Genomic DNA, 15133 nt, shown 5'->3' on the forward strand with positions numbered 1-15133 from the left:
GACAGATCCAAGTCCACTCTGGGGAAGGCCACAGCATTTGTCTTTATTTTTTCTCAATGACTAAAAGCAGCAGCAGTGCCCTGAAGTTCAGCAGCAGGTGGCAGGAGGGGTTGAGGGGAGAGGGCACCAAATCTTGAGAAAGAGGGAAGGACCTCTACGTCTCCCTCCTTTTGGCCTTCGAGCAGAGGCGGGGACCCTGGAGTGGGCCTTCTCAGCTCTACTTCTGGGCCTGCTGTTGTCTTCCCAGGGAAAGCAGAGCAGGTGCTCTGGGATGGAAGCTGCCCTGAGCTGCCCTCAAGTTCTTGGTTTATAAAATAGGGTGCTGCCTAAAATACGGGAGTATGTTTTGTGTGTGGGTGAGAGGGGACCAAAAGGTGCCCCTGGCTTAGGGAAAAGCAGCTGGTTGCTGTGGGGTAGAGAGGGTCATTTGCCAGGATCAGGAGACAGCAGCACGAGGGGTCTGGAGCCTGGATGGACAGGGACTAGAAAGCAAGGCAGAGACCTTTGGAACTAGAACAAAGCTGTGCCACCCCACCCCACCCCACCCCACACCTCCCATGCCATGGGCAGCAGCCCTACTCTCTCCTGTTTCAGCAGCATCTTCAAGAAGATGAATCACTTCTTGATTTCCATGACCCACAGGTCAAATGTCACCCACAGCGCCCTACTATCCCCATCAGCAGCCCCTCCAGCCTGTATGGAGGGCTTTGCCTCTCTGTACCCATACCTAGGGCCAGGCAGCCCCCCTCTACTCCCTCCCTGTACCCCTTCCCTCTCTACTTACACTATCATCCCCCAAGTTCTGAGAATCAAGCTCCCACATGCCCACAGGATCCCACAGGCTGGTTCCCTGGATGGCAGCTCAGTGGGGCTGAGACATGAGTTACCGCTCAGGAGCCCCTCTGGGATCTGGGAATATCTGTCTGGTGACCACGCCAGGTGACAGGACATGTCCACCTACTTGCAGTCTGGCCAGGGTCAGGTTAGAAGAATAAGCCTCTAGCCAGGGGTCCCTTGCCTGCGGGGACTCCCCCTTCCTGTCTCAGAGTCTGTTTTCCTCCAGCAGCTGGAGGAAACTCAAAGACCCAGTTCCTAGACAGTTGCAGAGACTGGCTCTGGCAACAGTTGCCATAACAACAAGTACTGGGGATGTGGAGGGTGATTTGTCAGGTTCCTCTGCCCTCCCCAGCTTCTCCCCTCCTAATTCTAACCTAAGCTGCTGGCCATGCTCCTTCAGGCCGCCCCTTTGGGGTGAGTGAGCGCAATGCAGCTCCCAGCATTAGTGCCGTTAGTTGGAGTTGCTGGGTGCCAGTGGGTGCTGTCTGGCAGGCCTAATGCTGATGAGGCCTAGGGTAGCGAGCTGGCAAGGAGGGAAAGGTGTGGGGAGGGTGGGAACGCAGATCTGGGGAGATCAGCTAACAGAGGAGGGGCAGCTACCCTGCCTCCGACTGTGGGCCCTCACACTGTGGGTCAGGGGCCGCTGGGTGGATCCTGTGTCACATCACGTCCTTGTGCTCCTGCTTGGACTCCTTGATGACCTGTAGGGGACAGGGAAGGTACACAGTGCAACAGTTAGGAGCTCATACAGACCCCAGCCCAGCCCACCGCTGCGAGGCTGTGTAAGCTTGGGCAAGTCCCCAACCCCCCTGGATCTTTCTTTCTGTGATAACCATAGTCAGGGAAGTAAATGAGATATGCCTATAAAGCATTTTGCACACTACTGGGCACCTGGTAAGCTAATGGTTTGAGACTAACTCTTACTGTTGCTGCTGCGAATGGGGAGGGGCTGATGCCAAAGCCTCCTTCTCACGTCTCTGACATGCTTCTTTAACCAAGTTGGAAACTGAAAGCCCTCTCTCTTCCCAACTGTCCTGGCCAGGGTTGGGGGTGAGAACTCCTAACCTTAACTCTCTTTCTTTCTGGGGCTGCGGGCACCTGACTCCACAGGTGAGAAAGGGAAAGAGCCTGAATTAGGACCCCATCTTGTGGCCTAGTTCTCCAGGCGCCCCTTAGAACAGCCAGTGGCGGGGCTGGAGAAATGGAATTACATCCAGCTCCCTGGGGAGCTCCTGTGCGTTGTCAAGGCCTTATTGTGGGCCAGCCCCAGGCCGTCGCTGAGACTGGCTTCAGCATCCTCACCTCTCCGTCCCGCATCTCCACAGTCTTCACCACGATGTTCCTCTTGAGGTGACCTTCAGACACGGACTTGGTGTCCAGGCTCGTTTCTGCAGGTGTGAGGACAGGAGGCCTTCCATGGGCTCTTGGGGACTAGGCATCCTCTCTCACCCTCAGCCTTCCCATCACACACCCCCAATCCTGAGTGTGAGAGCCCATCTAACCAGGCAGGGAGTAGACAAGCCACTTCCAAAGGGGCTGGAGACTGTGTTGGGCAAGTGCTGGCTGCTCTGCCCAGTGTCCTGCTGTATCTCCTGGCCCAGCTTCATTTCAGCCCCTCTGCAAACCCTTGTCTGGCACCTGGCTTTCTGATAACCCAGCATTGTGCCAAGGAAGGCACACACGGGCTTCGAAATCAGGAAGTCCAGAGCTTGAGTCCCAGCTCAGCCACTAACCAGCCATATGACTGTGGGAAAGTTAATTTACCTCTCAGCCTCAGTTTCCTCATCTGCAAAATGGGGATGATGATATCTACTTCTCTAGGTGGGAGTGAGGAGTCAGCAAATTGAAATAATATATGTTAAGCGTGTGGCACGTATTAGTGCTCAATACATGTGGGTCCCTTGCCTGTCCCTTTTCCCTTTTCCTAATTCTCTCTGACACTTATCTGCCTAGTGACCCTTTACCACCTGGCACCTGGCAGTATTACCTCTACCTGGTCAGCTTGGTTAACCCTTCTGGTGTTGGATTAAACCCTGGGACATGAATATCAGGTATTCCTTAATTTTCTAGCCCCGTAGAAGAATTTTTTGCCCTATCTAAGAATCACTTGAGGGCCACATACAAGTAAAAAGTAATTTAGTTTTCCACCCCCTCAGAGAGAAAAATATAACATGTCACATTCACTAATATTTAAAATTAAGAACAGAGAGCATAAAATTTTATTCTTTACAAGAGCAGCAGTCCAGGGGGAAATAATCCTCTAGGCTGAATCAGCAATGAGCTGAGCCTTCGGGACAGAGGAATTAAATAGCCTGGCTGTCACCAGGCACTGCCAGACTCAAGGGGCCTTCCCAGTGATGGGGACAAGGTGAGGCAAAACCTGGCCTCAGAGCCTCTCTTCTGCACACTCAAGGACACACCACTGTTAGCACTGGCCAGCTCTGCTCGTTTAGCATACTTTTACTCTGTGTCAAGTCCTGAGCTGGGCAATGAAGTTGCCGGGGAAAAATGACAAAGCCTTGGCCTTTTAGGGGAAGCCTGGGAGGAGGGAGCCCAGGAGGCCCAGGAAGATGGGCTTGGTGAGGCTCATTCCCTGTCAAGCTGAGAAAAGCGCTGTGTCCGAAAGGCAGGCAGCTAACCTAGAGCCGGCAGGGCTCCGTTTACAATCGGATGCGCCTGTATTGGTATAACTTGTATTGTGAGGTTTTTGAGATGTCTTGTGACCTTGTGACCTTCCCCTTCTCTGGTGCTTTTGTCCCCTGTAGTGACAAGCAGTTAAAAAAAAAAAAACATAAAACACTCAGACAGGCATAAATTACTCAGGGACCTGCCAACAGGAGAGAGGTTAAGACCCTCCCCCCAGTTCTGTAGCAGAATGGGGCACAGTAGGGGGGAGAGGGGACAAGGGCCAGAGCAGGCCAGGAGCAGCTGGACACCTCACTGGGAAGGGTCCTGGGAGGATGTGTTCTGGCTAGAAGCTTTGCAGTGAATCATGAAGCCTCCAAGGAGAGTCCCAGACCCCTTTGCTCTGGTCCTTGGCCCCAGGCTAAAGCAGCAGCCCACAAGCCTGGGGGAAGGGGTAAGAATCCAACATCCTTCCCACAAGGCCCTGCTCTACTGACCTCGGATCTGCAGGTTGGAGAAGGTCTGCACAGGAATGGTGATGCTGAAAGACAGAGGGAGATGGGTGACCAAGCTGCCCTAGGACATCCCCAGACTGGGTCCTGGTCCAGGGTTATCATGATAGCCTCAAGGCCCTTTAGCTTATTAGGAAAGGCCAACCCCATCTCCTAGTTTTTCCCAACAGCCAATGTGCTCTCCGGGGCTCCAGGAGTCTTTGAAGGGCTGCAGTTTTATATGCAAGGAGAATATGTGTCCAGAGGAGAGTGGAGCTTGGATAATGGCAGAGGGGACAGAAGATTGGTGAAGAATGTTCTGAGGAGGCAAAAGAGATCCATCAGGATCAAAGAAGCCCAATCTTTGTTGGGAGGGTGGGGAGTGAGCCTCTAAGTTTGGGGAGTAATCAAGTCCTTGGGTGTGGGACCTAATCAATATTGTTTGAATGGAATCTATTCATCCATCAAATATTTATTGAATACCTACTGTGTGTTAAGCAGGGGCAGCACTGGGCATTGGGGCATGAGGGAAGCTGGACACAAGGCCAAGCACTACACAGCTCCTGAAGAGAGCAAGGCCGACTCTATCAAGGGCAGCAAGGAGGGGCAGTGGGAATTCCCTACTTCTGTAGGCAGTGCGCACCGGTTCTCCTCGCCCTCCAGCAGCTTCCTGTAGGTGGCGATCTCGATGTCCAGGGCCAGCTTAACGTTGAGTAGCTCCTGGTACTCCTGCAGGTGGCGGGCCATCTCGTCCTTGAGGCTCTGCCCCTCCTCCTCCAGCCGGGCCAGCGCCTCCTGGTAACTCACCGCCTCCCGCACGTGGCGCTCTTCCTGCTCCCGCATTTGCCTTTCCAGGGACTCATTCTGTGGGGTGGAGTCGGCGGGTCTCTCTAGGTCCAGCGGCGAGGCCCGGCTTAGGGCTTCAGGTCCCCCCCGGCCCTAGGCCCGCCCCTCGATGTCCTGCCCCGTTCCAGGCCCTGCCTGTGTTCCCGCCCTGGAGTATTTTTTAGGATCTGGGCCTCTCAAGAGTTGCAGTTTTTATCTGCCAGGCGCTCCTTGGAAACTCTATGGGGGCAATTCTTCTCTGTCCTACAGGGTCGCTATGAGTCGGAATCTACTCGAGGGCACTAGGTTTGGTTTTGGTTTTTGGTTGGGCCTCAGCCGTGGTCCCCGTCCCGGCCCTGCTCCTCTGGCATCTCCTGGGAATGCAGCCCTTCTTCCCATTCCGCCAGGGCTAGCCCCAGCTCGCTGGCCCCCGTCCACCCCTACCAGCCCTGTCCGTGCTCACCGTGCCACGCAGGGACTCCAGGTCGCAGGTCAAGGCCTGCAGCTGGCGCCGGTAGTCGTTGGCCTCGTGCTTGGCCTGGCGGAGCAGCTCCGCGTTCCGGGCGGCAGCATCGGTCAGATCAGCGAACTAGATGGGAACAGGGCGGTAGGCTGGGGGGAAGGGCTGGGGCCAAGGGACAGCAGTGGGGCTCATATGGCGGGGGGGGGGGGTGGCTGTGAAGGCCCATGGGAAGGCACGACCTTTGGGAAATCAGGGAGGTTGTCCAGGTCACCCCCTGGACATTAGCCCTGGCTGGAATTACTCCCGGGGACTATGACCACAGGGAGGGGCAGGGTAGCTACTGCTGTGCCTCCAGCATCTACTGCTGGGCCTGGTCAGCCAATGAATGAACAACCATTTGCCGTGGAATCCAAAAGCTTCTACACTGGATGCTGTTTTCCCCCACGGTAGGCAGTGCAGAGTAGAGTCCTGGATTCTAATAGCCCTCTCCATCCTGAATGAGGCCCTTAAAGCTCCTTGTGGCCTCTCCCGTGCTCAGAACCACCCCTGGCCTTAGCTGCTCACACTCCTCAGCTTGGCACTCTGGGCCAGCATCTCTGGGCCCCTGCCGCTGTCCAGGCTGTGGCCTCCACTCATAATGCTTCTGCCTTCCTCCTCTGCTTGCCCCATAGCCTGTCTGTCCTGCCCAGCCCAAATGCCCTCCTATGATGTCTTCCCTGGTCTCCTAACTGCATATGTAAGCTCTGCCCCATGGCATTCTCTACGGATGCCATAGCACTCAGGTGTATGGAGACAGGTATACTGTGATTGTTTGAGTGCACATCACATCTCCTTGGTCAGACACCTCTCTACATCCCAGGCACTGCCTGGCACACAGTAGATGTTCAATAACCCAGCACACTGACCAGTACAAGGATCAAGAATGACATCAGTCTCCACAAGGAGATGGGCAAGCGTTAGAAATCCATCTCTACTACTTAAGAGCTATGTGACTTTGGCCAAATTACTTAACCTCTCTGGACCTCAATTCCCTATCAAAGAACAGTACCTACTTCTTAAAAGGTAATCCATGCAAAGCACTTAGGACAGGGCCTGGCACGCAATAATAAGTTCTCAGAGGAAACCCTGGTAGCGTAGTGGTTAAGAGTTTGGCTGATAACCAAAGGTCAACAGTTCAAATCTACCAGGTGCTCCTTGGAAACCCTATGGGGCAGTTCTTCCCTGTCCTATAGGGTCACTATGAGTCAGAATCCACCAACGGCAATGGGTCTGGTTTTTGTTTTGTTTTACTTATTGGAGGTAGTAGTGCCTGTGTGACCCTGGACAAGTCACTTCATTTCTCCAGAGGTCAGTAACCCAGAGAAGATCCTTTCCCACCTTCCTGCATCCTCCCTCCCAATTCTCCCGTATGGTACAAGGAGAGCTGCCTGGAGGAGACAGGCTTGCCCACAGTTAGGCTACCTTGGACCGGTACCACTCCTCTGCCTCATGCATGTTGCTGGATGCCACTGCCTCGTACTGCGTGCGGATCTCTCTCAAGGCCGCTGTGAGGTCTGGCTTGGCCGTGTCCACCTCCACGTGGACCTGCTGCTGGGCCAGCTGCTCCTGGAGCTCCCGTACCTCCTGGCCAGCGTGAGAAAAGTCCCAGGGCTTAGGACTCAGGCGACAGCCAGGGTTTCCTGCAGCATCATGCCCTCTTGGACATGGACACAGCTAAGGGAATTGGGGCAGCCCTAGTTGGAGAAAGTGGCACGGCCCAGGCTAAGGGAGACACGGGATGGTTTGGGGCTTCATGGTGTCCTCTTCCCAGAGCTGGACAGGCCGGAGCTGGCTCTGAGAGTGTGCCTGCATTCTTGGGGGACAGTGACTATATTTCTGTGAATGGGGGTGCCTGTGTTCCTGATTCCATGGCAACATGGATTCTGAATCTATGATCTGAGGCCAGAGCTCAGGGGTTCTTATAAGTGGCTGTCATTTTAAGGGAGACAGATGGCAGAGGGGGGTTGGAGTCAAACTAGCTAGGTGACCTTACCAAGTGTCTTAACCCCTCTGCACCTCAGTGTCCTAATCTGTGAAGAGGGGATGATACTGGAATGGATTCTACTTCATTGGGCTGTTGTGAAGGAAAAAAAAAAAAAATGAGGCAATAGGACCCATCGTAACACTCAGTAAATGGAGTTGGGGCGTTGAGTGTGTGCGTTTTACTAGGGGTTGGATACTCTTGTCTGTCTCTCTCTCTTAGTCTCTCTCTGTATCTGTCTCTCTGTCTCTCACTCTGTTTCTCTCTCATTCTGTTTCTCTATCAGTCAATACCAAAATGACGGCTCAGAGCGTCTTTCTCCATCTCTGTCCATTTCAGTCTCTGTTTTGGGCCCTCCTCCCTCTGCCCTGGCCTCACCTCCTCATGGATCTTCCTCAGGAACCGAATCTCCTCCTCCAGTGACTCAATCTTCCTCTCCAGATCTAAGCGGGCCAGGGTGGCTTCATCTGCCTCCTGGAATGGGGAGGAGACAAAGGGCCACTTGGACCCCAGACTCTTCCTCCACATTTCCCAGCCTTGTTTATCCCTTCTTCGGGGACCAGGGGGGAGCAGCACATTGCTCTGGAGGGCTGGGCTGGGGGGGCTCTGTTGGAGTGGGCTGCCTGCAAGCCTATCCCTCCTCCCTGCCCCACCCCTCCACCTCCCTGACCTGTCGATAGGCAGCCAGATTATTCTCCGCATCCAGCCTCAGGTTGGTTTCGTCCTGGAGTCTGGGGTGGGAAAGACACATTCCTGGGTCCAAGCTCTTCTGAGGACTCTCGGGTCTCTCCCCAGGCTCCCAGGACTGGTAGAGTGGCAGGAGAGCCAGGGTCAGAGGGGTCCTAGACAGAGGACTTGACAAGCAGGGTGAGCAGTCCAGGGACTTTGCTTTAACTCATTACCAAGGGGCCTTATCAGAGTTGGTGGACCTGCTCCCGCTCAGGCAGGCACATCCACAGCACCTGCTGCTGCTGTGTGCACAAACACACACTCCTCCTGCACTTGCAGGCCATCCTGCATGCCCTGCCAGCTCAGCAAACATCGTGTCCCTGCGGCTTCTCAGACCCTGGGCAAATAACTATTGAAATAGGGTTTATTATGACCCCCACTTCAAGGCTGCACAGGTTGAGGTGGCTTGCTTAAGGTCACAAGGTGATGATAGGCAGAGTGTGTTCTGAAGCCAGGCCTGCCTGCAGTTTCCCCTGCCTCCTTCCCCTCCCCATTCTCCTTGTAGACACCCACCTTCTCCCCTTTTCACACCTCCTCTATATAGACCCAGGCTCAGAAAAGGCGAACGCCCTGCCTGCAGTCAGGAGGCCCAGCAGTGGATGAAACTGAAAGACCCCACCCACTCAGGTCTCTGCCATGCGTTCCCCTGGTTGGGAGGTGCTAAGAGTACCTGGACTGATCTTCTGAGGTGTTAGGCCTCTCCCTGGTCCCTCCCACTGTATGGTGGAACAAGGATCGCCTTCTTGTCCCAGAGGTGGAGAAACCCAGGGAGCAAGGAGGCAGAGCCCTGCACCCAAGATCCTTGCAGGCCCGTGGCACCCCTCTCAGGAGCTCAGTCCCCCTGCTCAAGAACCCCTCTCTTCGGTACCCGTCCTCACTTCTGCCTCAGGGTGCCCAGGTCCTGCGCCAGGTTGTCCCTCTCCGCCTCGAGCCGGGCACTGTTGGCGGTGAGCTGGTCGAGCCGCAGCCGCAGCTCACGCAGTTCTGCCTGGTAGACATCGGCCAGCTTGGTGGGCTCCTTGGCCCGTAGCTGGTTCAGCTCGGCAGCCAGTGCCTTGTTCTGCTGCTCCAGGAAGCGCACTTTCTCAATGTAGCTGGCAAAGCGGTCATTGAGCTCCATCATCTCAGCCCGCTCGCTGGCCCGTGTCTCCTTGAAGCCGGCATTGAGTGCCCCAGCCAGGGAGAAGTCCACCCGGGTCGGGAGTGGAGGGGGCATTCGGGCCAGAGAGAGGCGGGTGCCAGGCCCCAGGCGGCGGCCGGGACCCAGGCTCCCCACCATGGTCTCTGAGGAGGAGACATAGGAGCGGCGGGCCGCCGAGGTGATGCGTCTCCGCTCCATCAGGGCCGGGCTCTGCCTGCTTCTGGCATCTGAGAGCTTTATGGAGGAGTGGGCTGGCCTGGCACTGCCCAGGCTGCCCTGGCAACACCGCTTGGCATGGCCTGAGGGGGTGGGGTTGGGCCGCAGCCCAGCCATGGGGAGAGCTCCTCTCACCCCACCGAGGTCACTGTGCCCAGAGGCAGGGCTTCCTGGGCATGCCAGCCCTGGCCTGGGCCACAGTCAGGGAGGGGCACTGATGGGTAGTGCCTGGGACCAGGTTCTGGGTCTAGGGCCCTAGCCACTGGACAAGGAGACCCCCTTTCTAGGAAGGTGGGTCAAGAAGGGGCTGAATCAGGGGACATCTAACCTACCTTCTAACTCTCAAATTCCATCACCCAGGCATCCCCTCACCCATCGAGTGCCTGCTTGATGATGGGAATTTGGCGAATAACAAACCTGTTCCAGACTCTCAAGGAACAGCTTATGTTACAGTTTCCTACCCAGCCCCCTTCCTGACAGCTTCCTGGACATCCTCCCCTCTGGACACAGACATCTGCCATTCCCACTTCCTCACCCTTCCCAGGAGTTCTGGGGCTGGGAGCTGGACTGGACTCCAGCCCTTTGTTTGGACGGTCAGCTGAGTCTCTATCTAGCAGTTGGGGGTTGACAGAAGAGGCTTTGGGGATCCCGGTATGGAAGAGGGCCCAACACTGTACTCCCGACCCTCTCCCTGGGCCACTCTTGAGACCCCGCCTGGCCTCATTGTACTCCCTTCCTGAGCCTTGACAGCTCCACAAAGGAGTTACCAATGACCTGGCTGTCCCTGCTCACATCTTTGTTGTTGTGACACCCTGTTTCCCTGGCCACCCCCTCATTCTCCTGCTGGAGATGTATCACCTTTGAGTTCCCACACATCAGGCTGGGAAGATGGGAAAAGCCTCCAGGGATGGGTAAGTTTGGGAAATCGGGAGCCACTGTGTATAGGCCGGGAGCCAGGTCCACCTCTTCCCCCTGCCCAGCCCCTTGCCAATATGTGTCCTTGGACCTCTGGGAAGCGGATAGCCCTCCATGCCCCCCCCCCCATCGCCATAGCCCACTGTCCATGCCTGGGCCTCCCATTCCTTTCCCCAGGCACTTGCTGAAAGGAGCCTTGTTCTCCACTGCTGGTGAGGGTGCCACACTTCAAGGGCAGCCCCCCAGGGGGCTGTGCTGCTTTTTTCCCAAGATGGCAGGCTGTCAGGCCAGGGCGCAGCCTGAGCCCTCTGCTCAATGAGTTTCTCGGAAAGCATCTGAGGGGGCTGGGTGCAGCGGGAAGCAGGCTCTGTGCCCACCCCGTACCATTGTGTCTGTGCCAAGGTGAGTCATCCAGTGGGCATGAGGGAAAGGCCCTGGGGGTGGCCAGCTCGGCACTGCCAGGTCTCCAGCTTGCCAGAGGAGGCTGCCCGCTCCTCCTCAGCTCTCAGCCAGCTCAGGCCCTTGAGCCTCTGTCCGGGTAATACCCCCCACCACACACCGGGTATTTGCTGCCTGCTAGGGCCAGACATGAGGGCTTCCCCTGAGAGTCCCAGCTCTGAGGGGCAGAGGTGAGAGTTCCTGAGTCTCTAGCCACATGTAACTCTGAGTCTTGACCAGTAGCATGGGGAGGGTCATCGTTAGGAGGGGGCACCCACTGACCTTTGATCCTGCTGGGCTGGGGAGCTGGGAACAGATGGAGGCTTTAAAGGAAGAGCAAGACTGCGGATGAATCCTTGTGCTATTCATCCTTGTCCCAATTTTCTGTGGCGAGGAGGGTGGCTTGCCCTTCCATGTTGCTGGGCAAGTCACAGTGTGCGGTCTCCCCTTTTTGTTCAAGTAAATCTATTTGAAAGGAGTACAAGACAATCCTGGAGAGAAAAGATGTAACAAAAGCAGGAAGGACTTGTCAGTGAAGTCGGGTGAATTGTGCCTGTATATATGAGACACGGTGTCTGTCAGTTTGTCATACCATGGGGGCTTGTGTGTTCCTGTGATGCTGGAAGCTATGCCACTGGTATTCAGATACCAGCAGGGTCACCCATGGAGGACACGTTTCAGCTGAGCTTCCAGACTAAGACAGACTAGGAAGAAGGATCCAGCAGTCTACTTCTGAAAAGCATTAGCCAGTGAAAACCTTATGAATAGCAGCGGAACATTGTCTGATATAGTGCTGGAAGATGAGCCCCTCAGGTTGGAAAGCACTCAAAAGATGACTGGGGAAGAGCTGCCTCCTCAGAGTGGAGTCGACCTTAGTGACATGGATGGAGTAAAGCTTTCAGGACCTTCATTTGCTGATGTGGCATGACTCAAAAGGAGAAGAAACAGCTGCAAACATCCATTAATTATCGGAACCTGGAATGTACGAAGTATGAATCTTGGAAAATTAGAAATCGTCAAAAATGAAATGGAACACATAAACATCGATATCCTAGGCATTAGTGAACTGAAATGGACTGGTATTGGCCATTTTGAATTGGACAATCATATAGTCTACTATGCTGGGAATGACAACTTGAAGAGGAATGGTGGTGTATTCATCGTCAAAAAGAACATTTCGAGGTGTATCCTGAAGTACAATGCTGTCAGTGATAGGATAATATCCATACGCCTACAAGGAAGACCAGTTAATACAACTATTATTCAAATATACGCACCAATCACTAGGGCCAAAGACGAAGACATAGAAGATTTTTATCAGCTGCTGCAGTCTGAAATTGATCGAACATGCAATCAAGATACATTGATAATTACTGGTGATTTTAATGTGAAAGTTGGAAACGAAGAAGGATCAGTAGTTGGAAAATATGGCCTTGGTGATAGAAGCAATGCTGGAGATTGAGTGATAGAATTTTGCAAGACCAACGACTTCTTCATTGCAAATACCTTCTTTCACCAACATAAACGGCAACTATACACATGGACCTCGCCAGATGGAACACACAGAAATCAAATTGACTACATCTGTAGAAAGAGACGATGGAAAAGCTCAATATCATCAGTCAGAACGAGGCCAGGGGCCGACTGTGGAACAGACCATCAATTGCTCTTATGCAAATTCAAGCTGAAACTGAAGAAAATCAGAGCAAGTCCATGAGAGCCAAAATATGACCTTGAGTATATCCCTCCTGAATTTAGAGACCATCTGAAGAATAGATTTGATGCATTGAACATTGGTGACCAAAGACCGGACGAGTTGTGGAATGACATCAAGGACATCGTACATGAAGAAAGCAAGAGGTCATTGAAAAGACAGGAAAGAAAGAAAAGACCAAGATGGATGTCAGAGGAGACTCTGAAACTTCCTCTTGAATGTCGAGCAGCTAAAGCAAAAGGAAGAATTGATGAAGTAAAAGCACTGAACAGAAGATTTCAAAGGGCCTCTCGAGAAGACAAAGTATTATAATGACATGTTCAAAGAGCTGGAAGTGGAAAACCAAAAGGGAAGAACACGCTCAGTGTTTCTCAAGCTGAAAGAACTGAAGGAAAAATTCAAGCCTCGAGTTGCAATAGTGAAGGATTCTATGGGGAAAATATTAAATGACTCAGGAAGCCTCAAAAGAAGATGGAAGGAATACGCAGAGTCATTATGCCAAAAAGAATTAGTCCATGTTCAACCATTTCGAGAGGTAGCATATGATCAGGTACCGATAATACTGAAGGAAGAAGTCCAAGCTGCTCTGAAAGCATTGGCGAAAAACAAAGCTCCAGGAATTGATGGACTATCAATTGAGATGTTTCAGCAAACAGATGCAGCACTGGAGGTGCTCACTCGTCTATGCCAAGAAATATGGAAGACAGCTTCCTGCCCAACTGACTGGAAGAGATCCATATTTATGCCTATTCTCAAAAAAGGTGATCCAACCGAATGTGGAAATTATAGAACAATATCATTAATATCACATGCAAGCAAAATTTTGCTGAAGATCATTCAAAAATGGCTGTAGCAGTATATCGACCAGGAACTGCCAGAAATTCAGGCTGGTTTCAGAAGAGGATGTGGAACCAGGGATATCGTTGCTGATGTCAGATGGATCCTGGCTGAAAGCAGAGAATACCAGAAGGATGTTTCTCTGTGTTTTATTGACTATGCAAAGGCATTCGACTGTGTGGATCATAACAAATTATGGACAGCATTGCAAAGAATGGGAATTCCAGAAGACTTAATTGTGCTCATGAGGAACCTTTACATAGATCAAGAGGCAGTTGTTCAGGCAGAACAAGGGGACACTGATTGTCTTAACGTCAGGAAAGTTGTGCACCAGGGTGGTATTCTTTCACCATACCTATTCAATCTGTATGCTGAGCAAATAATCCGAGAAGCTGGACTATATGAAGAAGAACGGGGCATCAGGATTGGAGGAAGACTTATTAACAACCTGCGTTATGCAGATGACACAACCTTGCTTCCTGAAAGTGAAGAGGACTTGAAGCACTTACTAATGAAGATCAAAGACCACAGCCTTCAGTATGGGTTGCACCTCAACATAAAGAAAACAAAAATCCTCACAACTGGACCAAGGAGCAACATCGTGATAAACAGAGAAAAGATTGAAGTTGTTAAGGATTTCATTTTACTTGGATCCACAATCAACAGCCATGAAAGCAGCAGTCAAGAAATCAAAAGACCCATTGTATTGGGTAAATCTGCTGCAAAGGACGTCTTTAAAGTGTTGAAGAGCAAAGATGTCACCTTGAAAACTAAGGTGCGCCTGACCCAAGCCATGGTATTTTCAATTGCATCATACACGTGTGAAAGCTGGACAATGAATAAGGAAGACCGAAGAATAATTGACGCCTTTGAATTGTGGTGTTGGTGAAGAATATTGACTATACCACGGACTGCCAGAAGAACGAACAAATCTGTCTTGGAAGAAGTGCAACCAGAATGCGCCTTAGAAGCAGGGATGGCGAGACTGCGTCTTAATACTTTGGACATGTTGTCAGGAGGGAGCAGTCCCTGGAGAAGGACATCATCCTTGGCAAAGCACAGGGTCAGCGGAAAAGAGGAAGACCCTCAACGAGGTGGACTGACGCAGTGGCTGCAACAATGGGCTCAAGCATAGCAACGATTGTGAGGATGGCGCAGAACCGGGCAGTGTTTCGCTCTGTTGTGCACAGGGTCGCTATGAGTCGGAACCGACTCGACGGCATCTAACAACAACATATGAGACACAGAATCTTGGGTGATGCAAATGGTTAACAGGCTCTGCTTCTAACTGAGAGGTTGGTGGTCCAAATGCACCCAGCGGTGGCTCAGAAGAAAGGCCTGATATCTCCTTCTGGAAAGTCAGCCTTGACAACCCTGCAGAGCTCGGTTCTGCTCTGACACTCCTGGGGTCACCCTGAGTCGGGATCCGCTCAAGCTGCTGGGTTGTGAGACACAGGTTCAGTCAGCGACAGAAGGTGGGGTCGCCAGACCTCACTCTCTTCTGCCACCTCCCCGGGCCCTCGACCCAGACCCAGGCTCTCTGCCTGTGTTCTCAACCCTGACCCAGCCCCTAGACCTGGCGCCTCACTCAGCACAGAGACGCAGAGCCCTGCAGGCTTGGTGGTGGTGACTTTCCAGACTTCCATGATTTTTATTACACATTCATTGTGGAAAAACTAGAAGGTAAAGAGAAGCAAAATTTTTTTAATTAGTTGTAATTTTGCCACCTGGAGAGAAGCATTACCAGATTTTTCTCACATATATAGACACATTTTTTAAAAAGTGGGCTCATGCTATACAAATTATTTTGTAATTTGCTTTTTCCACTCAACAATATGTTGTGAACATCTTTCCATATCAATAAACACTTAATTACACCATC

At 52.6% G+C, this 15133-nt stretch overlaps 1 protein-coding gene across 2 annotated transcripts; it reads right to left on the bottom strand.

The window, feature by feature from the left end:
• Window positions 1-24: 24 nt before the first annotated feature.
• GFAP (glial fibrillary acidic protein) lies at window positions 25-9718 on the bottom strand. Of its 2 annotated transcripts, XM_049860962.1 has the most exons (10): window positions 8869-9718; window positions 7932-7992; window positions 7640-7735; window positions 6703-6864; window positions 5242-5367; window positions 4597-4817; window positions 3960-4003; window positions 3477-3596; window positions 2140-2225; window positions 25-1538 (listed from the first exon to the last, which is right to left on the bottom strand). In XM_049860962.1, exons 1-10 carry the CDS (start codon window positions 9462-9464, stop codon window positions 1497-1499), a joined length of 1554 nt encoding a protein of 517 aa, XP_049716919.1. In that variant the 5' UTR covers window positions 9465-9718; the 3' UTR covers window positions 25-1496. The 2 variants fall into 2 exon arrangements, with proteins under 2 accessions (XP_049716919.1, XP_049716918.1); XM_049860961.1 differs by lacking the exon at window positions 3477-3596 and having other exon boundaries at window positions 8869-9714.
• Window positions 9719-15133: the final 5415 nt, after the last annotated feature.

Source organism: Elephas maximus, chromosome 19 (genome assembly GCF_024166365.1).
Source record: "Elephas maximus indicus isolate mEleMax1 chromosome 19, mEleMax1 primary haplotype, whole genome shotgun sequence".
NCBI classification, from domain to species: Eukaryota; Metazoa; Chordata; class Mammalia; order Proboscidea; family Elephantidae; genus Elephas; species Elephas maximus.

What these genes read in the sequence shown, in the direction of transcription:
- GFAP (XM_049860962.1), bottom strand. Translation starts at nt 9,464, where the DNA reads ATGGCTGGGCTGCGGCCCAACCCCACCCCCTCAGGCCATGCCAAGCGG. An exon ending in TGAGGAAGATCCATGAGGAG is followed by an intron (nt 6,865 to 7,639) that starts GTGAGGCCAGGG and finishes CACGCTGGCCAG; the next exon opens with GAGGTACGGGAGCTCCAGGA. An exon ending in CGGAGCCCTGCCGGCTCTAG is followed by an intron (nt 2,226 to 3,476) that starts GTTAGCTGCCTG and finishes TCACACCTGCAG; the next exon opens with AAACGAGCCTGGACACCAAG.